A 23419-nucleotide genomic window follows, 5' to 3' on the forward strand; every position below is an offset into this window, starting at 1 on the left:
GCGGGAACACAATTGTGGATTGTATTTGTTGTGGGAGGCTGGGAGCATTTAACCAATGCTTAGTCCGTAGGAATTTGTAGAAGAAAAATGTATTGAATCTGAGGGAAGCATAAAGGCTACACTCGGGCCTGATTTAGAGCATTTGGATTTTGGAGACTTGATCAATGGTGGATTCTAACTGAAAATTTGCCAAGATGGACTACTGAGCCCATCCAAAGTTCCTTTCATGGCGGAGAATTTGTCAAGCTTTACTTCTATTGAATTGACCTTCCCATATAACTGGCTCAAAGTCTTTTAAATAATGATTTTTTTTTTTTTTTTTTTTTTTTTTTTTTTTGCGAAACACACACACACATGTATATATAGGAAAAAGGGATGAGATAAGAGAATACATTCACACGCCAACACCAAAACTGCATGTGACAGTTAAATAATGAAGATGTTATAAAAAATAAGAGTATCATCTGTATATGAGAAATCACCGCTGATTGAGAAATCACTATTAACTCACTTCCTAAACTATCATCATACAAGTCATTTGATTAATCGTCTGACACCGCTCTTGTGATCATCTCCCCACACTGTTTTTGTACCTTTTTAATTCCCATTCTACCAGAATACGGCAATACTAAGAAGAGGGCCATGAGGTAGAAAGCTCAAATACAGGGTAAATGTACCCAGAGACACGGAGGACTACTAAATGAAGAATCTAAGAACTCAAGAAAAGTAGAAAAGAGCCTTTGGCATTTGGATCAACAGTAGATATATGTTTCTGTTTCTCACCAGAAATATTTCTTGGCTTTTCTAAGTCATCTAACGGTATTCGTTACTACTCATCTCTTTCTTGGTGACTTCTGACCTAACCTGTCTCCCTTAGCAAAATTGTGACTGAAGGACAATTTATCCAATGATCTCCCCAACAAATAATCTACACTTGCTCTTAAGCTGGAACGCCGAGAAAAGGTATAGCTTTCCCTTTCCTAGACCTAATATCTCCCAATTCAATTTATACAATTACATACAGCCAGAGACTCACACAGCCACTTATATTGGTCTTCAATAATAATACAAAGAAACATAAGCCAATAATGCCCATATTTAATCATATACAGAAGACATTGTAAAATAGACATTCAAGTAACAAGTATATCAGTCAGTACATTTTCTAAGGATGACTAAACATACAGCTGCATCTGATAACTGTACAGGAGGAATATCACTTTATTATGGGAGCAGAGTGTCCAAACTTAGGACATCAGAAGCTAAAAAGAAATGAAACAAGCACCAGAAATAGCTTATTACAGTAAAGGTGTTCTTTATTTACCACCTCTACAAGAATTTCTCTATGTTGGTAGTCAAGGTGGATTTGGGAACGGCACCTATAACCGTGTCTTTTTTCTCACCATTCTTGAAGATTATGACAGTTGGGATGCTTCTAATCCCATAACGAGTTGCAATTGAAGAGCTCTCATCAGTATTAACTTTGTAGCATTTGATCTTTCCAGCATATTGCTTTGCCAGTTCATCAATAACAGGATGGATCATACGGCATGGCCCGCACCATGGGGCCCAAAATTCAACCAGAACAGGGGATTCAGATTCAAGAACAAGTGACTGCCAATTTGCATCTGTAATAGCAGGAACTGCAATTTTCCAAAGAATACACTGTTTAATTTTATTAAAAGTTTCCTGAAACTGACAAAAGAGACACCGACCAACAATAGATCCTAACTACAAGAACTAAACAAAAATATAAAAGAATAACATACACAGTTTAAAACAGCCAACACCAACAGAGAAGGAAAATTTTCACTATTTCCAAAAATAGGGTTCCAAAGTTATTCACACATCAACCATATCAAAATCCAAATACTATTTTTCTAAATAACCTTTTTGATACACCGTCCCATATGTAAAAGCAACCTGAGAAGATAGAAAATGTAGATTGAATTCCTTGTACAACATATTGTAGCATATACTCAGCCATTGCATCCATAAAGTAAGAAATGTTTTTAATTAAGTTTTACATGATGCAAGCAACAAATCTAGTATAGCTGCCTACCAATCACCTTGCAGTCCTCTCAGAAACCCCATAGAAGTGGGAGCTTTATACACTAAGTACAACCTTTTCAATATTTTTTTTTAATTAAAAGAAAGGGCAAACCACTGGGAAGTATACAAAGATTACAATGATCTAAACATTCCAGCAAAGAGAAACAATCGCCCCCCACCCCCCCCCCCCCCCTCTTTCTTCTTTGATAAGTAACAATCGACGCCTCCAATTGCCCACAACCAATCCAATAAATACCTCAAATGCAGGAATTTCAATTGAAGCAACGAGGATTCCATCTCATCGAACATCCTAGAATTACACTCCCTCCAAATAAACCACAATAAACACAAAGGATAGCATTCCACACTTCGATACAGCATCTACTAATTAATTGAATTTGTTTTTTTTTATACGTAATAAGAGTAATATTATTGATAAAAGATAAAGAAAGAAGAATACAAGGTGCTCACGATGAACACAGAAAAAAATAATAAAAGAAAGAAAAAAGAAACTAAGAGACTATTCTAAAAGAAGAAAGGAACTCTATAAGAGAAGAACAATCCGTGAAACTCCAACACCGAGAGCAATCAAAAAGACTATGCTAGCACAAATTTTTTAACTCAACCAACGATTTCTCAGTATCCTTAAAGGAGCAACAATTCCGTTCGGTCCAAAAAATCCACATCAAACAGCCTGGAACCAAATTCCAAATTAGGGGTGTCCAGGGTGACGATTCCGTTCCGTCCAAACAATCCACATCAAGCAACCTTGAACCAAATTCCAAATTAGGGGTGTCCAAGCAACCTGGACACCCGATCAAACCGACAAACCCGCCCGGACTGACACGTTCACTGCCTGATCCGACGACTTTGGCGGTCGGCGGCAGGTCTCAGCCTTCAAAACCCAAGTCCAGTGGGTCGAGTGGCGAGTTTTCTCCTCTAAAACCTGAGCCACCCAACCCAGCCAACCACCAATTCAGATTAGCCCTCCTCCACTCAGATCTGGCGACGATCAGCCCTCCTCCACTCAGATTCAGTTTTATTTTCTCAGATCTACTTAGATCTGGTGACTTTTGGCTCAAATCCGGCGATATTTTTCTCATATCCTCTTAGATCAGGTGGCTTTTCCTTAGATCCGGCGATGTTTAAGCTCAGATTTTCAGCAACATTTCACTCTCCTTCACTCAGATCTGGTGACATTTCGTTCTCCTCTGCTCAGACTCGACCAAGATTTGCTCTGCTCCACCTGCAGCCACCCTTCATCAATTTCAACCAAACTAACTAATCATTTTCTAGAATCCAATCCGACTTGACCCTTGGTGATCGGCAGTCAGGTGTGGGTCTGATCTTCCACCCAACCTGAGTGGGTCAAGTCCGGGTTGAGTCCAAACCCGACCCAGATCAGCCCTATTCCAAATATATGAATTATGGTTCCCAAGCCAGTGTCTCCATTCTCCAACAAAATAACAAACTGTCTACAACAAAATAACAAACCCGCCATAGAGCCTGGCATGACCCATTGAATACCAAAAACCTGAAGCATATGCACCCATAAAGAATATGCTACAGGACTAAAGAAGGAGATGGTCCACAGATTTCCCATTGCAACGGCACATACAACACCAATTCGCCAAAGAGAGACCCGTAATCATGAGATTATCCAAAGTAAGAATCCGACAATAAGCTGTTGTCCCCTAATTGAATTTGTTTAGTCAATCAAGTATTCGCCAAAAGACCCAGTCTGTTACCAGGCCACACAATACCACTTACATAATGTTCAAATGAGCAATTTCCCAGGCCTGTAATCTGTGTACAGCCAACCTTGAATCATCAAATTTAGCCAAACCTCAGATTGAAAATAGAATCAATTGGAGATTGTGGAAACATGCTTTAAACAAATGCATTAAAAAAATAGCAGCATTAACAACCCCCCTCTTCCACCAACCATGACTTCTTTCATATTATGAAATCTGTACCCTTTGTCATGGTTACAGTTTTTTAGAGACTGGGGTATTCGTAGTAAATGAAACAATGGCAACTACTGCAAAACATCCTACCATCTACATAAAGTATTTATTATAATTTGCCAAAATTCTCAAACTTCCAGACCACATGGTATAGCTGTGCCTTCTTTTCAAAATCAAATAATAGTTTCATCTACAAGGTGCTTTAAATAAAGCACAGGTCTAGGGAGTGTGAGACAGAAATAATTCATCTCCATATTTTGGGAGGTCATCAAGACTGACACCTCAAATTATCATATTTCCAACTATCTGTTACAATGCAATGAATGCATGAAAAAAAAAGTACACTTATGAAATAAAAAATAAAAAATAAATAAATAAGAAAGTAAAAAAAGTTAGAGATAGTAGTAAAGTTTTTATTTTCAATTACTAATAGAAAGAAAGGAATTTTAAATTTGAAACTCATATAAAATGGAGAAAAGATAATTTAGAATATAAATGATAGTCGTTTTTTCATAAAAGAAATCAGTTTTATTGAAATGAACAAGGACAAAGCCTGAGTACACGGTAAGAACGCAAGAGCAAACGCAACAAATTAAGAGCTAAAATTATGAGTAAAAAAAAAAAAAAAAACAGATGAATTCTAAAAGAGAAGACAACAAAGATTCCCAATATTCCTCAACCAATCAAAATTGAAAAGTATCTTATGTGGTACTAAAAAGTGAAAGTAAAGGAAAGATCCTCTGAAGCTACAATTCCACATTTCCAGTTATGTTTCCTTAGTTGTTTAAGTTCAAGTTCTTAGATTTGGTGATTGTTTTAATCATTATTTCATCTAAAATTACTTATCCAATATAATAATAATAAGACTAAAATGCAAAATACACCCTCTAAGTTTCACTAGAATTCATTTCAATCCTCCAACTTCGCATTCATTCATTTCAATCCACTAAGTTCTAAGTTTTATTCAATTAAGGCCATTCTGTTTAACTTCCATGAAAGTTTCAGGTCAATTTTTTAATTTTTTTCTTCAAATATTTTTCAATCATTAATTGGATTTTTTTTTAATTTAAAAAATTTGAAGAAAAAAAATTAAAAATTTGGACAATTAACCACAACATTTAAATAAATTTGATGGAGATGTCTTAATTAAATAAACTTAAAAGTTAGAGAACTAAAATGAATTGGTGAGAGGGTCACATGTTAGCCAAATAATAATAAGTTCTTTACTTCTTTCAGTTAAACTTAATTTTCTGAACAAGGAGTACAAAAGCTATTTTTCCAACACGCCATGACATAAAAACTTATACAAGCCAACGCTAGACTTAATATAGGGAAGTTGAAGTAACTGACATCTAAAGTCCAAGTCCAAGTCCAAGTCCTAACACACCACCACTCTAGTGCACCACCATACAAATCACACAACCTAAAAGAAACACTATAAATATCTGATAAAATAAACACACTCAACCAACCACAAGGTAAACTAAATGGCACTCTCCACCCCTTGTGGGTTCAAAAATCAAAATCCACCTAGTCAGTGGTGCATGTGTAACTTCTGAATAATAATTTTTTTTATTCTTCTTTTTTAAGGTCCGAGTTCGAGTTCGAGTCCGAGAATCAACCAAATAAACAATTAAAAAAAATCTTTAAAAAAAAAAAAAAAAGATAAGACTGCCAGCCATTCACCTCTCCCAAAGTAGGCACCACCTTTCCAAAAAAAACAGCTCTATGTTCAATCTCTAACAGTAATTCCACAAACAAAATTAAGGACTGCCATGCCATCCATCAACCTCTCTCCAAAGTAGGGCACCACCTTTTTATTAATTTTTGTACTGTACTTAAAAAGTGAGATCCTTTTTCTTACTTTCCAGAAAAAAAAAAAAACAGCCCTATAATCAATCAATCTCTAACAGTAATTCCACAAACAAAATAATATTATAATAATACAATAAGGGAAAGGAGAGACAATTAAAGGTCTTTATTACTATTTTTTTATTTTTTTTTAAAAATAAAAAACGATAATATCGATCATGAGTCCTGAGTCCTGACCTTGAACAGCGGTGTCCTGAGCCTCGCACACGACGGGTCCGGCGCTGGTGGCACGTCGCGAGGTGACGGTGAGGGGGCCAAGAGAGCGAGCGGTGACTTTGAGGCCTTTGAAGAGAGGAAATGATCCACGTGCGGAGAAGGAAGAAAGGGAAGAAGAGACAGCTGGTGCGATGTGAGAGCGCGTAGGGAGAGAGAGAGCAGTAGCAGCGCGTGGGACGCTGAGGGAGTCGAGTACAGTGGCCATCGAAGCAGGGGATTGTAGTTGTAAGATTAAGAGAGAGAGTGAGTGAGTGAGTGAGTGAGACAGAAGAATTGGGGGCAAGTGTAGAGTTTGCGATCTGAGAGGTTGAGACTTGAGATAAAGAGAGAGAGAGGGGGGGAGTGTGTGCGCTTTGTGTTTAGTTTAGATATTGGATGGAGAGGGAGGTGGCCTGGATTAGGGGGAGGAAAAGGGCTTTTCGTCCGGTGATTTATGCTGCAGTTTGGGCATGTGACGAATACAATAATGCCGGGTGGACTTATTGAAAGTGATAATGACGCTCTGTCGGTTTCCGTAAGGACATTTTCTAGAAAACAAGTCATTTTCGAAGAAGTATTTTCTATAAAACTATCTCATTTTTTAATGAGTTGAAAAACAACTTCCTAACTTTCCTTATTTAGTTTGCTATGAAATATAGTTATTTTCTAAAAAAATTTAATGAAAAACAATCTCTAAAAATAAGTCATACTTTTAATGTTAACCAAAGATAATTTTCCTTTGACTTATCTTTTTTTATTCTACCAAACACTAGAAAACTATCTTTACACAAAGTTTTCTATCAAAACAAATGAAGCATTTGTTATTTACAATTCTAATTTTTTTATTGCCCTCAATTTTTTTTTTTTTTATGCAATAGTTGAAATTGAAAATGTACTCAAAAAAAAAATTGGAAATTGTTTTTTTTTTAACTCTCAATCTCATCCCCCTCAAAAAAAAACTCTCAATCTCAAAGATTAGTTTTAGTGTTTTTTATCTTTATTTATACTAATATATAACTTAGTGCATATGCACAAGTACACACTATTTTAAATATACATTGTATATTTAAAAATAATCACAATTATATATATATACACACACACACATATATAATTTAGAATCTAATTGAATCTAGACTCTTTAATTTTTGCACCTAATAATTCACTTGCCACAAAAATTTAAAAATTAAATGGAACACATGGCACAAAATTGAACTTTAATTAAAATTCAATTTAGAATCTAATTAAATTTGACTATTTGATTTTTGCACCTAATAATTCATCTGACACACAAATTTAAAAATTAAATGAAACATGTGACGCAAAATTAAACTCTAATTTAGAATTTTAGATTTTCTCAGTTTTGGCTATTAATATATATATATATATATATATATATATATATATATATATATATTGAGTTTGTTTAAACACAATTACAGTTGTCAAAACATGAATCGATTTTTTATTTTTCCTATATCGTGTATCATAAGACACAAATGCTTAATAAAATTTAAAAAAAAATTATAAATATACATATACAAAGGGTATATTCATTATAAATTTGGAATATATTCAACTAATGACTAATTTATTCATCACTTATGTAATATTATTTAACATGCCAGCTAAATAAATCAAACTAACACGTGCTTAAAACATACACATTCAAATTGATTAAACTCAAAAATTGTAATATATTACGAATAACCCAAAATAATAATGTTTTTTATCATATTGTCTAATCAACTCCATCTAAGTCAATGCTATCACCGTGTTCATCATTTTACAAACTTATTTCTTTTCTGGAATTTTCTTCTTCATCATCAACATTTATTATCTCTTCCTATTCTTTTATTTTAATAATTAAAAAATATATTTCTTCTTGACATTTTAGTTTCTTAAACATATAACAATAATGACAAAAAAAAATATTAATTAAATTATCGGTTAATACCTAATTCATAATGTAGAAAAGAAATTTGAAAATATGAAATTGAAGTGTATGTGTGTAGTCCAAATTTAGTAGGGGAGAGAGAGAGAGAGAGAGAGAGAGAAACCTTATGGATATGTTATTTTATTAGGCTAGACTAAGTAAGCTAATAATTTTGTGTTAAAAAAAAGTCTAATAACTTGTTAGATTCAAATAAAAGTACAAATTTTAACCCAAAAAACAAACTATTTTAAAGCATTTGTCTATTTATTATACAATAGGTATGTTTTACGTTACAAAACAATACGATATAAACACTGTATCTAGGGGTGTCAATGTTTGACCTAACCCACGAACACGAAACGGGTTTTTGTGGGTTAGGGTTGGACCTTAGCGAGTTTGGGTCATAAACTAGTCGACTTGAAAGCAACACAATAAGAAATGTGTCATAAGTGAGTCAACCTTCTTGACCCGCAATAGACACATTTGACACACCAATTTATTTGTGTCAACCCAAAATAATACATTTAACACAACCCGTTTAACTCATATAAAAAATAAATGCTCATATTATTTTAGATTTCTTAAATGCCTTTTATATCCAACCTATATTTTAAACTTAAAAAGAAAAGTGAGTAATTACAAAAACTTACAAATGATATAATTGTAAATTGAAACTTCATAAACCCTAGTCATGATTAGTCAACTGTTTGCAGCTACTCTTTCAATATTGATACTTAGCATTTGGCGAGTTTTGTGAATGTTATATTTTTGTTGAACTATATTATTTTGAATGTAGGTTGAAGACTTGAAGTGTAAGCATTTCTTTCAATAGGTAAAGAACTTATTTCTATATAGATGTTGTATTTAATATTAAGTGGGTTGAAATGAGTTGTGTTATATTCGTGTCAACCCAACACGACTCATTTATTAAGCATGTCAAGTGGGTTGAGTCGTGTCAACCCACTTCATTAACAGATCAGGTTAGGGTTAAAGAACCATAACACAATTATTAAATGGGTCGGGTTCGGATTGAGACATTTAATTGAATACTCCTACCTCGACACAATGGGAATCTAACACGCTAACTCGAATTGATACCCCTAATTATATTGTATGATTCATGAGCATTTACGATACACTCTTAAAATACAAAAACTTTTTAAACACGATATCATATGTATTGTATAATACGTATTGCGCATCATACGATACTAAAAACTATGAATGCAATAAATAAAATAATTAGTAAAAAATAGACAGAGAGAGGGAGAAGATAGTTAAGGGTAGGAGAGGAACCAAAGGAGAGTATAGTGGAAATGATTGGTTATCCATTCTTCTTATTTTGATGTTTTAAAATTTAAATGGGAGATGGATAGATTCTTTTTCCTTTTTTTAGTAGGAAGGACATAAATTGATAAGACATCATGTAAATTATAAAATTAACAATTATAGCTATCTTTTGTTCAATTTAACTATATATATATTAGGGGTGGTTATTCGTGATTGCCATGGTCAAGTCATTGCCTCCTCATCTGAAAATATAGACTTCCCTCATTTAGTAGCCATAGTTGAGGCATAGGCTGTTGCCTGAGCCTTAGTTTTTGCCTATTTACTAGGACTCCATAATACCATTCTTGAAGGTGATTCTGCAGAAGTTATAAATACTCTTAAAAGTGATCAAGACTCTTTTGCCGCCTTTGGTCACCTCATTGCTGATGCAAAAACTCTCAGACTCTTTCCTTGGTGTTAAGTTCTCCCACACTAAATGACAAGAAAATTTTGTAACTCACCATCTAGCTAGATATGCAAGTCATTTTAGTTGTTTATTAGTTTAGAGGGAAGATGTTCATCTTCATCTTACTAATGTTTTTTTAGCCAATTTTGGCTAGTTATCCTTTTTTTATAATATCTTCAGTCTTCTTCTAAAAAAAATGAGAACTTATATATATATATATATATATATATATATATATATATATATATATATAAAAGAAATTCCCCCAATTATGAGAAATTAAAAATAAAGAGATTGGAGTGCTATCTTAACCCTCCAAGTTCTTGAAACCCTTCTTCCCCCTTCCACAAAAATCTAACATATCCCCCTTTCAAGCTATTCCCCTCGCCTAATATTCCGTCCAAACACACTATAAGTTACATTGAATAGCAAAAGTATGGGACTATATGGTATTAGATTTTAAACAACAGTTTTTAGTGTTTAAACACTAAAACATGTATTTCCACTACACTTTTAACTCATGCGTATTTCCATAACATCTAAACAATAATACTAGAAATCTCTAATCAAACGGGCCCTATATTTTCTAAATTGAAATTCTTATCTAAACTAAAAGGTTATGCTAGAAATCTCTAATCAAACGCTAGAATTAAAAATTAACAATTTTTTTAAAAAATTTCTTCAAACTTTTGATAATAAAATTTCAATTGAAATAGCATTTTCACTTTCTTATACTTTTAAGGGAAAATTGCAAATTATACTCTAAAAGTTTGGGAGTGTTTGGATTTTACACCCTGAAATTTCAGAATATGGATTTTACCCTTGAAATTTGGGGGTGTTTGAATTTTTACACCCTAACGTTTCAAATTTTTTATTTTACCTCCTAAATTTTAGGATGTTTGGATTTTACACCCTAAAGTTTTAAAATTCGATGGTGTAAAATCCAAATACCTCTAAACTTTAAGGGGTAAAATCTAAACACTTCCAAATTTTAGGGGTGTAATTTGCAAATTTACCCTACTTTTAATGATAAAGTTTCACCTAAAATATTCTTATAGTTTTCCATCTGGCAAAAACACGTCATATGATGTTTAGACAATCGACCAATATTTGGCCACGCGCAAGAGTTATTGATCTTAGTTTATTTGAAAAAAGAAAAAGGAATGGACTAATGTGAAATTTGCAATGACAACAAACACACAAAAATGTTGGAAATTGAAATTACTAGTCTTTATTGGTCTAATATTGTCTTATAATGAGTTAAGATTCATGATATTATTTTTAAGGCTAATATGAAATATTATTGGTTGGTAAAAAAATAAAAATAACAACTCATTGACCCTTAATCACAGGAGATCTATTTAATCAATTGTTTCTTCTCAAAAAACAAAAATCACAGGGGATCATACTAGGATCATTAAAATTAATCTCATGGGCTTGTAGATCGATAATGCTAAAATTGACCACACTCATTGAACATTGTTTTTGCTTATCATAGGCTTATCACAGTGTTTTTCCTACAAAATAAGATATAAAAATATGATTCTCCTAATAAATATCCATTTTTAAATAAATAAATAATACAAAAGAATACTCGACCAAGGAGATTAGTCCGACTTTGATTGTAGCCCCAAAAAAATGGAAGTCAAATTTTATTAGAAAAGCTTTTAACTTAATATTTTATAGTTTGAATTCAAGTTACTCTTCGTGTAACTCTAAGCATGTTCTATAACTTGTTATTGAATTCATATTTGAATATCCAACTGTTGAATTACATGTTCTATATATTCTTAACATGCATGCCAATTTTCATGCCAATCGAATGTAATTTACCAATTGATCCAAAAACTCATATTTTATACATCATTTTAAATTACAAAAATTTGAATTTAAACAATTGATTGATGACATGGCTATTGATTTTTTATCATCTTTAAATTTTGTAAGAATTGAGAATATACAAAGATAATGTAATCCAGCAATAGATTTATCAAAATTCATATCCAATTAAAAAATATTGGGTATGTTACACCAAGTGTAACTTGAATCCAACTCATCTTTATATATATATATATAGAGAGAGAGAGAGAGAGAGAGAGAGAGAGAGCGAGAGAGAGATGGGTTCAAGTTACACCTGGTGTAACTCTAAGCAATGTTACACCACTCAATATTTTTTAATTGGATGCAAATATTGACAAATCCACCGTTAGATTACACTATCTTTGTATATTTTTTATGCTTGCAAAATTTCAAGGTGATAAAAAATTAATAGTCATATCATCAATCAATTGTTAAAATTCAAATTTTAGTAGTTTAAAATAATGCATAAAAGATGAGCTTATAGATCAAATGGTAAATAGTATCCAATTGATATGAAAATTGGCATGCATGTTAAGAACATATAAAACATGTAATTTAATGGGTGAATTTTCAAAATATTAATTCAATAACAAGTTATTGAGTGGTGTAACATTGCTTAGAATTACACTAGGTGTAACTTGAACCCAACTTATATATATATATATATATATATATATATATATATATATATAAATATAATTAATCAAACTTGAAAATACAAAAGCCAAAAAAGAAAACAACAAAAAAAGCATTCAGGTGCAAATGTCAATTTGCACATTGACAAATTACCAATTGACACTCCATCAAGATTCGATTTGCACCTAGTTTCCAAGTGATGAGCGCACCAAAGTGGCAAAGTCTCAACAACAATGTTTCCAAAAGGAAACCAAGAAGTTTTGATTGATACTTTGACCTTCATCTATCATTTTGATCAAAATTCCTTTCTTCTTTTTTTCTTTTTTCTTTTTTGGAAAAAATTACACTTTACTACCCTAAACTATACACAAAATTACACTTTGCACCCTAAACTACTCGAATACACACTTTACACCCTAAACTATGACCATTGTTACACTTTGCACCCCAACGTTAATTTACTGTTAAGTTAGACAGAAATTAATGGCATATGAATTGCACATGATTTTTACTTAAGTAGCACACTATTCAAAGACTAAAACACCCTAAACTATTCAAATGCACACTTTACATCCTAAACTATGACCCTTGTTACACTTTGCACTCTGACGTTAATTTTACTGTTAAGTTAGATAGAAATTAATGGCACATGACTTGCACATGATTTTTACTTAAGTAGCACACCATTCAAAGACTAAAACACCCTTTTCACAAACAATTTAAGACAAAAGCTTATTTTTTCCTAGCTCTCTCTCTCTCTCTCTCTCTCTCTCTCTCTCGCATTAGCTTATTTCTTTCTCCTTTTCCCAGCTCTTCTCTCTCATGTGAATAATTTTAATAACAAGTCTAGGAAAAAAAATCATTCGGGTCATGAATTTAAGGGTTGCGCTCAACTAAATAAGGGTCACCGTTCTTATCGCTGATTTTGTGAAGCATTTCACCTTCTCTAACCACATAAATTTCTTCACATAATCGGTCCAAGACCAAGAGCTGCCGGTTATTATTGCTCTTAACAGCTTCAAAAGTAGTGTGGTTGGTCTCCCTAAAAGAGCTTAGCAATATAAGAGCTACCAAAACAAGTGCACGACAGCATGAGGCTGCATAAGCTATAAGCTACGCATAGAATAATTAAGAGTTGAAAAAAATATCAGATGAGGCTACTTCAGCTATAAGCTACGCATAGAGTAATTAAGAGTTGAAAAAAATATTAGCTTTTGTTTTTACTTGTTTGTGAAAAGGGTGTTTTAGTCTTTGAATTGTGTGCTACCTAAGCAAAAACCATGTGCAAGTCATATGACATTAATTTTTGTCTAACTTAACAGTAAAACTAACTCCGGGGTGCAAAATATAACAAGGGTCATAGTTTAGAGTGCAAAGTGTGTATTCGAATAGTTTATGTTTATAGCGTAAGCGCACGATTGTACCCGGACCCAAAAGCAGGTGATGGACTCAGGCCCAATGAACCTTATACAATGAAATTTGTAGAGTATGAGTTTGAAACCTAGGTTTGGGGTATTGGAAGTTGATTAACAGGCTAGAATGCCACAATCTATGCAAATGATAAGTAGATATAATAAAGAAACCTCCTCGGACGTAAGCCGAGGACGAGTTATATATTCCTTCTCTTTCTATGTCAAAGATTACAATTCTTAGTTCTTTTTTTAACTAAGAAACCGCTCCCCTCTCATTTCCTCCCTCGTCCTCCTATATACTTTTTCTTCTTCCCTGTTTTATCCGCCTGTCATACAAATCTTCCCCCTAGATACTTGTCCCATCCACCACCTTCTTGAAGTCTTCAAATAATAGCAGGAAGGTTGAATTCTACTGTTCAGAGGTCATTTCCCCATTAATGCGGCCAGGGAGGTAAATGCAAGGTCTTTAATACGGTGGCAACAGCTTTTCCCTCAGATATTTCTCACACGTTTCTGTTTCTAAAGGGTGCTTGGATCACACCTTTACCCAATAGATCTTCCAAAATTCTGCCTTTAAACCGTTTAGCAAGTCCTAGGGCCTTTGTTGGGCCTGCCCGAGGAGATACTCCTCCTCGGACAACTCCTCGGATCACTATAGTGCGAACTGACCTGTGGGCCTAGAGACCCTGATTGAACAGATTTGTACCAACTAATCAGGCCCAAAGCCCAAACGTTTATTCAAGAGCTTTTACCCCCCACATATAGTATGACAAGGACGGACCCAGGTGGGGGCCTAAGCCCCTTTGTCCAATTTTTTTTTTTTACAAATTATATACATCATTTTTATAGTTGCTTCCATTTCAAAACCTTAGGCTCCCTCTAATTAACAACTATTCGACCCAAAAACTTAACAAAATAAATAAAAACATTCACAATAGTGATTGTATTTTAGCAACAAAAAAAAAAAAAAAAAAAAACTATTTTACCACCAAAAAACCATGTGTTATTGGAGAAGCTAAAACTAAATATTTTGCAACTACAGTAAACTGGTATAAATAAGTTGTTAAAAATAAAATACAATATTTTATTAAGATTATCTCTCCACATTCAATTAAAAACTCAAATTCTCCCTCTTCTTTAATTATTTTAATGAGTTGTTTATATTATTTTAAATGAAGTGGTAAAAAAAGAACATTTAATATTGGATGTCTTGTAAAGTGAGGTAGTAAAATAGATAAATTAACCATTTGAGATGTTATAAGCTAAATTTTTTAGCACCACTACTGTGAATGCTCTAACTTCAAAAAAAAAAAAATCCTAGCTAGTATTAAAAAAAAACATTATTTTGTTTTGTTTTGCTTTGTTTGTTTTTGTTTTTGTTTTTTGGTAGATTATTGCATTTTAATGTATTAAGAATCAACGATTTTGTGTATTTATAATTTTTTAATACTATATAGATGTCTATTTAGATTTTTTTTTTCTTGTACTCCAACTTCCTCTAACTTGAAATCCTAAGTCCATTCCTGTAGTATGAGTAGTGTGAGGATAAATAGGCCGAGTAGGTGTATTGGGCCGTGGGCCATACCCAAGGATCTATAGAAGCCCGAGGGTGGTCAAAAGGTTTGTTAAGTTTTGGGTCAATGGGCCGAGGACAATGGGAGAAATAGCAAATTGGCGATAGTTCTCAATGAGCCGAGCCTCCTCAGGAAAGCATTGTGGAAGGTTGGAACCCAACTATCTCAGGAATGCTTTACAAAAGGCAATAATTCTTCAGAGGATAAGCATCAAGGAAGGTAACAGAGCTAAGCCTACAACAAAGGAAGAAATATCTAGGGAGAAGGCTGTCACCACCATATTAAATGCTCTGCACCAAACCAACTGGCCACATTCACGGGGAAATGACACCTGAACAGTGTTATCTCAGTTTACAGCTATTCACAAAGTTTCTAGGAGGTTTTGCTGGGACAAGCATCCAAGAGATTACCCACAAGAGCAACAAGTAGAAGGCTAGGATGAAGGATTGAAGGACTATATAAGGAAGTGGCCACCGTAAAAAATGGGGCATGTAATATGGGAAGGAAGAAAAAAAGAACACATTGTATTCAAATAAACTTGAATTATTATAAGAGCATCTCATCCTCGAACTTGACCGAGGAGCTTATTTCTCCCAATTTATGTTTTTAGTCTTATTGGCATGAATCCTATTAGTTATGGCCCATACTTAATTTGCTGAGACATTTCCTATGAAATCCATTCTTTAACAAATATATTGTTTTGGGCTTGTTGGGCCATCATCCATCGTTCTTGGTGGGCTAAGGTTCAAATTCTAGTTCTTACAATTGGCGCTGTCTATGGGAAACAAGAAAGCACTTACAATTTTGATTAGCCATGGTGGGTTCAGGACCAAATAGAGAAGAATTTGTGGGATCACAACGTGAAGATCAGTTTGTTAATCTCGAAAGGAGGAGAGATCATGACATTGATCACCCTCCTAGCGTGCATACAAGTCATACCAGCAAGAATCACTCTAGAACTGGAAGCCATGTCTCACATGGGGAGGAAACTCGGAACCTTAGGTTGGAGATAGACCATTTACGTAGGAAGTTATGTCGTAAACAACGAGAGGCGTCCCCTCTTAGCTCCTGAACAAACTCAAGTGAAGATGGTAGTTACAAGCTAAGGTCTAGAACACCTTCTATTGAATCCTTTTTTGTACCTTAACATTTGGATAGAGAGGAGCGATTTCACAGGAAAAGGGATAAAAGTTCGACTCTTAGGAACTTGGGGAATGATGCAATGAATAAGGCTCTGCGCTAGATTTTAAAATTACCTTTTACCTGCAGAATTGATAGGGCTAAACTCCCTCGTCGGTTCACACAACCTACTTTTACTATTTATAATGGGAGAACCGACCCCATGGAGCACATCAGTCATTTCAATCAGAGGATGGTTGTTTATTCTAGGAATGAAGCTCTAATGTGAAAGGTTTTTCCCTCTAGCTTGGGAACTGTCGTAATAAGGTGGTTCGATGGGCTAGATGAGGGCTCAATTAGCTCTTTAGAAGAGCTCACTAGGGCTTTTGGGGCCTAATTTGTTATGTGTAACAGGGTTCCTCTTCCTTTAGATTCTTTGCTATCCATGGTGTAGACACTCAATTTTGCACCCATTATTTCATCAAGGAAGATGGCTCGAGTGACCATTGATATACTTTAAAAAAATAATCATAGTTGCATTACATGCATTAATTCATTCATTGCGAATCATAAAAATGATCTTGAGATTCTAACGGTTGTGACGGTATGTCCGATTCCCAAATCGGACTGTCGGATTAAAAGATATCACGAGATCAAGTTTTCACGGTCTGCATGCATTGTATGAGGTGAAGCCGATCACGTGTGATTAATTGAAATTAATTTAGATTGGTTAATGATTAAAATTAATTAAATGATTTTTTGTGATTGGTTAAGTATTTTTCTTAAACTGAGATTTGTTGCATGGGATTAAAATAAATAAGCTGATAATATTTAAAAGCTGTAGATAATTAGGCTTTTGGGATAATTATATTCAATATTATTATTTTAAAAATCTTAATTATCACTTTGGAATGAGGTTTGTCATGAAAATAACTCTAAAATTCATCCAAATACAGTTTTAGAGTTGGAAAACACTTCAAAAAAGTGCTAATCAAGTAGCAAATTTCATATTCATGTTCCAAGGTACTTTTGGCATAGTAGAACTCAAAATTCAAACTAGTCTATATATGGAAAAGTTGTAGAGAATCGAATTTCCCTTCAACTGTCAAAATTTCAGCTTAATACTAATTTTGAGTAAAAATATATGATCAAAATACTGAAGCTTATTTTGATATGAAAAATCAGCTTATTCTTATCCAAATCTTCTTCTTTTTTTAGGATTTTACCCATATGTTTTTTGATTTTTATTAAGCTGATTGAACTTAATTTTCTAAGCAACTAACACCTCTATAAATAGGGGAGGCCTCCCAACACTCTTCGACATGTTCTGACCCCCCCCCCCCCCCCTTTCTGGCACTTCTCTTCTTTTCAATTCCCCTTACGTTAAAGACATTCTGGAGATTTTTACTTTAAGAACTTCTTTTTGGTAAGTAAAGTATTTTAGGCTTTAAAGAGTTGAATAAATTTCTTTGAATCCAAAAATATTCTTTCACTAGAAGAGCACGCTCATGGAAGAGGTATTCTTTTTTTTTTTTTTCTTCTCTATTAAATTTTGTTAATGATGCATGAATATGTTTAACATGTTTTATTATTTCTTGTTCTTGATATATAATTACCATGTTTTGCTTGAATTTTTCTTTAACATGTTCTTTGATGATTATTTATTGTGATTCTCTTTCTTATATTTCAAAATCTGCTAATGACTATCAAAGATTTCTTTAAACCTAAAAACTTATCTGTATTTTCTAATCTAATTTTTTCTAAACTAAAAACTTATCTGTATTTTTCAGATCTGATTTTTCTAAACTCAAAACTGATCTGTATTTTCATTAAATACATATTTGATTTTTTTTCTAAAGCACAAAAATTGATCTGTATTTTCATTAAATACAAATCTGATTTTTCAGAAAAAATTTTCTTTATTACGAAATTGTAGATTTTGAAATTTAAAAGAAGGGATTGAAAGCTAGGTTGAAGTTTTTTTTTTTTTTTTTGGTGATGCATGCATAATAAATTCACCTCATGAATGTGAATCCTCTTTCATTTTTTTTTTTTTTTTTTGTTTCTAAAAACATATCAACTTTTCTTTTACAAACCTAATTTTTTTTACTTTTCAAAACAAATCTGATCCTTTTTTACAAAATCTTATTCTTTCCTTTATACATAAAAACAGATTTGATTTTTCTTAATAAAATCACCTTTTTTTTTATTTTACACAAAAAGAGATCTGATCATTTTTAACAAAAAATCTTTTTTTTTTCTTTCATAAAAACAGATCTGATTTTTTATTATAAGTCAAGTCCTATGTTTATAATTTTTAAAACAGATCTGAATATTCTTTTTTAGAAAGAGGACATTATTCATAAGGAAAATTTATTTAAATTAATTTTTGTCAAGTGTCTATCATATGCATTTTAACATATCATTCAACATCATACAAAAAATGGTATATTGGTCATTAGAGTCTAGAAGACCAGACTCTGTCTGGGAGGAATGGGTGCTTAACACCTTCCCATTTCGTAATCTAGCCCTCAAGCTTAGGATTTTTGGATAGGTAGATTAGTGTTTTGTCTTTTTTATTTTTGGTAGATTGTAACTAAGACCAAAAGCATTGTATTCTTTTGTATAGATTGTAACTAGGACTCAAAGTCTCGTAAGGTTTAATTTACCAAGATTGTATTTGTCTTTATTCAATCAATAACATTCGAGGAATTTTTAGACATGTAATTGTATTTTATTTTTTCTTATTTTTTGTATAAAAAATAAGTGGTGACTCCACACAATTACCCAAAAGAGAGGTGCCCTAAGTACCCGAATCTCTTTTTTGAGAGCACCCTCTCAAGAAGTTGCGGTCTCTCACACATGGTGAGGAGAGAAGGTAAGACCCTAAAAACTTATTCAGATAGATACTAGGAATCTTTAATGAGATAGACAAAGATTTTGAAGACGTGGCAATAAGGACATTTAAAGTTGGCCTTCCTACTAAGCATGATTTAAAAAAGTCCTTGACAATAAAGCCTGCACAAAGCATGCGCCAACTAATGGATCGGATTGACGAGCACAAGCGGGTTTAGGAGGATCAGTAGCAAGGGAAGGAGAAGGCAAAGGTGGCTCCTCCTGACTGAAGAGACTTCAGGTCAGAGAGATATAATAACGACCAACCCAGGAGGGATTTTGTTGGACATACTGGGCATCCTAGTGCGCAGGTGGTTAGTACAGTGTTCAAGGAGCCTATTCATTAGATCCCTGAGAAGATAAAAGCTGAACCATTGACCCCACGAAGCATAATCATGGTTTTTACTGTCAATATCATCAGGATCGTGGCATACTACCGAAGATTGTAGAACTTTTCATAATTACTTGGAGCAGTTGGTCAAGGTCAGGAAGCTAAGATAGTTTATGCATTAGCCTTTTGGGCAAGGGAGTTAGGCTGGATCAGCGTACCAAAGGAAGTCAGCCTCGAGACTGTCCCTGGGAACCATTAATGTAATCCTTGTAGCCCCAGGTCGGGTTGGGGGATGCCCTTCTTGGGTTATGTCCATAGCAAGACCTCTTATCGAGGACTCAGTCCTAGAGTCTAAATGAGGGAGGTTGGAAGTCTGACTAACATTGAGCTTTCCCGATGACGACAAAGTAGGAACTTTTCAACTACACGAATATGCCGTAGTAGTAACCCTCAGGATTGGAGGGTATGATGTGAGAAGAGTCCTGGTCAACCAAGGTAGTTGGGCAGAAATCATGTATCCCGACCTATACAACGAACTTAATTTGAAACCCGAGGACTTAGTTAGCTATGATTCCCCTTTGGGGGGATTTAACGGGAAAACGGGTCATTCCGAAGGGCCTAATCAAGTTGCCTATTCATACAGGATATTGAAGTGGTTGAAGTAAATTTTATTGTTGTGGACACTTATTCACCTTATACTACTATCTTAGCAAGACCATGACTCCATGCCATGGGGGCTGTTTCTTTAACTTTGCATTTGAATGTGAAGTACCCCTCAGGAGGGTAGGTCGGGGAGTTAATCGGGAGTCAAGCCATGGCAAGGCAATGCCTGGTCATTGTTATCGGACATCAGTCCAAGGGGGGAGCCTCAGCTACCCAAGAGAAGGCCTTGTAGCAATTAACAGAAGTAGTTGAATCCTGGACATGGTAGATGGGGGATTAATGTGTGAAGAGTTGGAGAGGGTTACTATTGATACTAATGCAGAGAAGTATTTTCAAATTGGAATTCAATTGCCTCTACAAGAGAGAGAGGAGTTATAGGTTTTCCTTTGGAAGAATGTCGATGTTTTTGCCTAGAGTGCTTATGAAGCTCCCGGGGTGGATCCAAACTTCATTTGTCATTATTTGAATGTCAACCCAATAGTTGTCCTTAAGAAACAACCACCTCGGCGCTCTTCCAAAGAACATGCCGAGGCTGTTAAGGAAGAAGTAATTAAACTCAAGTGTGCAGGGGCAATTAAGGAGGTTTTCTATCTAGAATGGCTGGCTAATACAATTGTGGTGAAGAAGAGGTTAGGGAAGTGAAAAGTATGTGTGGATTTTACTGATTTGAACAAGGCTTGCCCCAAGGATCCCTTTCCTATTCCTCGAATTGACCAGTTGATTGATGCTACGGTCGATCATTCTCGGATGAGCTTTTTGGATGCCTTTTAGGGATACCATCAGATACTACTAACTTTAGCTGGCTAGGAGAAAACTGCCTTTTTGACTCCTACTGGGAGTTATTACTACCAAATAATGCCTTTTAATTTGAAGAATGCCGGGTCTACCTACCAAAGAATGATGATGACCAGAATGTTTGAGTCTCAACTTGGAAAAAAATATAGAAGTATACATCGACGACATGGTCGTGAAGAGTAAAGTAGTAACTGAGCATTTGAATGATTTGAGAATTGTGTTCGAGATACTGAGGAGACATAAGTTGCATCTCAATGCCTCGAAGCATTCCTTTAGCATCAGTTCCGACAAATTTTTGGGATATATGATCATGCACCGGGGAGTTGAAGTTAATCCTGATCAAATTAAGGCGATAAATGACTTACAACCTTCTCGGAATCCTAAGAAAGTACAAAATTTGACTGGAATGACTGCTGCTTAGAACAGATTTATCTCTCGGTCGGCAGATAGATGTAGACCATTCTTTCAGCTCCTTCACAAATGGAAGGGTATTGAGTGGACTGAGAAGTGTAACCTTGCCTTTGAGAAGTTGAAGGAATACCTATTCTTTCCAGGTCAGAAAAGGAGGAAGTCCTTTTTGCTTATGTTGCAGTTTCATGTCATGTCGTGAGTTTAGTTTTAGTAAGAATGGAGGCTGGGGTGTAGAAACTGGTCTATTATGTGAGTAAATATTTGCAGGATGCAGAGATCTGTTATTTGCCACTAGAGAAAGGAATTTTGGCCATAGTGCACGCTTTGAGGAAGCTCCCTCACTACTTCTAGGCACATACCATTGTGGTCCTCACTCAACTCCCTCTGCAGTCATTACTTCAGAGATCTGATTATATGGGAAGGATCGCCAAGTGGGGGATGATTTTGGGAGCATTTCACATAAAGTATATGCCTCGTACCGTACCGTTATTAAGGGGCAGGTATTTGCAAACTTAGTGGCAGAATTTACTAAATACCCAGGAGCAGTTGTTGTCAAGGAGGGAGAACCAGTAGGGGTGCAGGTCACAGCAATTGCTGTCCACAGACATCTAGCATGGAAGCTTTACATTGATGGGGCGGCTAATTAAAGGGGGTCTAGAGTTGGGATAGAGATAGGATCCCTAGAAAGGATTACTATTAAGAAATCTTGAAGGTTGGGATTTTCAGTCACTAATAATGAGGCCAAGTATGAAGCTTTGTTAACTGGGGTTACTATGGTGAAGAAACTGGGTGGAAAAGCTGTTGAGATCTTTTTAGTCACAAGGTTGGTCATCGGACAAGTTAAGGGTGAGATGGAAGCTAGGGATCATAGGATGCAGGGATACCTTAGTAAAGCTCGACAATTACAATCTGGTTTTGAGTCTTTCTCTATGCAGCAGGTCCTAAGAAGCAACTTCTTCAGAACAAGGCCTTCCTTGGGTCATTCTCGTCGAGGATTTATTAATGCCTTCCAAGCCGAGATTGATAAGGATTGGAATACACCAGATAAGGATTGGTCCAAGTTGGATAGACTCCATAGTTGCATTCTTGAAGGAGGGAACATTGCCCATTGAGAAAGGAGAGGCAGAGAAAATATGAAGAAAAGCTCCCCGTTTTTTTCTATCCAAGGAATCTGTGGTAGTCATACAGGAGAAATGTCGTTATCGCATGGGGCCCTTACTTAGGGTTATTGGTGGCCAAGTATGCAGAAGGAAGCTCAAGATTATGTTAGGAAGTGTGATCAGTGCTAAAGGTTTACCCCGAGCATCCATGAGCCTGGGGGCATGCTAAATCCTCTTTCAAGTCTGTGGCCATTTGCACAATGGGGCTTGGATATTGTAGGGTCATTTCCTAGAGTAGTGGGAAACTGAAGATGGCTTCTTGTCTCGGAACAGATTACTTCACAAAGTGGGTTGAGGCTGAGTCATTGTCCAATATAAGGGATGTTGATACAAAAAAGTTTGTATGGAAGAATATTATTACCAGATTTGGGATTCCCCATACCTTTATCTCTGACAATAGACTCCAGTTTGATAGCAAAGCTTTTCGGAGGTATTATGGTGAGTTAGTCATTATGAATAGGTACTCAACCCCGGCCTATCTGCAAGGGAATGGGCAATCTGAGGCAGTTAATAAGGCCATATTTAATGGGCTAAAGAATAGGTTAGATGAAGCTAAGGGCAGGTAGGTTAACGAGCTCCCACATGTTTTTTGGACATATCGAATTACTCCTTGTCGGTTAACTGGGGAAACTCCGTTTTCCATGACCTATGGTTCCGAGGTAGTAATCCCTTTGGAGACAAGATTTCTGACACTAAGGACAAGTCTATTCTATCAGTTACTTTGAGAGAGTTTGGATTTAGTAGATGAACAAAGGAAAGTGGCCATGGTCCAATTGGCTCATTATCAGTAAAAGCTTAAACAGGGG

The 23419-nt window shown here is 34.8% G+C and overlaps 2 protein-coding genes across 2 annotated transcripts; one reads left to right on the forward strand and one right to left on the reverse strand.

Moving 5' to 3' along the window:
- Positions 1-1078: 1078 nt before the first annotated feature.
- On the reverse strand, positions 1079-6549 carry LOC142640769 (uncharacterized). The gene is made up of 2 exons (XM_075815022.1): positions 6069-6549; positions 1079-1643 (listed from the first exon to the last, which is right to left on the reverse strand). The coding sequence occupies exons 1-2, from the start codon at positions 6310-6312 to the stop codon at positions 1330-1332; spliced, it is 558 nt and encodes a 185-aa protein (XP_075671137.1). The 5' UTR covers positions 6313-6549; the 3' UTR covers positions 1079-1329.
- Positions 6550-22659: 16110 nt separating this feature from the next.
- Positions 22660-23179, forward strand: LOC142639625 (uncharacterized). Its single transcript, XM_075813775.1, has 2 exons — positions 22660-22744; positions 22887-23179. Exons 1-2 carry the CDS (start codon positions 22660-22662, stop codon positions 23177-23179), a joined length of 378 nt encoding a protein of 125 aa, XP_075669890.1.
- The last annotated feature ends 240 nt before the right edge of the window (positions 23180-23419 follow it).

The sequence above is a fragment of the Castanea sativa genome, chromosome 6 (genome assembly GCF_040712315.1).
Source record: "Castanea sativa cultivar Marrone di Chiusa Pesio chromosome 6, ASM4071231v1".
In the NCBI taxonomy this organism is placed as follows: domain Eukaryota; kingdom Viridiplantae; phylum Streptophyta; class Magnoliopsida; order Fagales; family Fagaceae; genus Castanea; species Castanea sativa.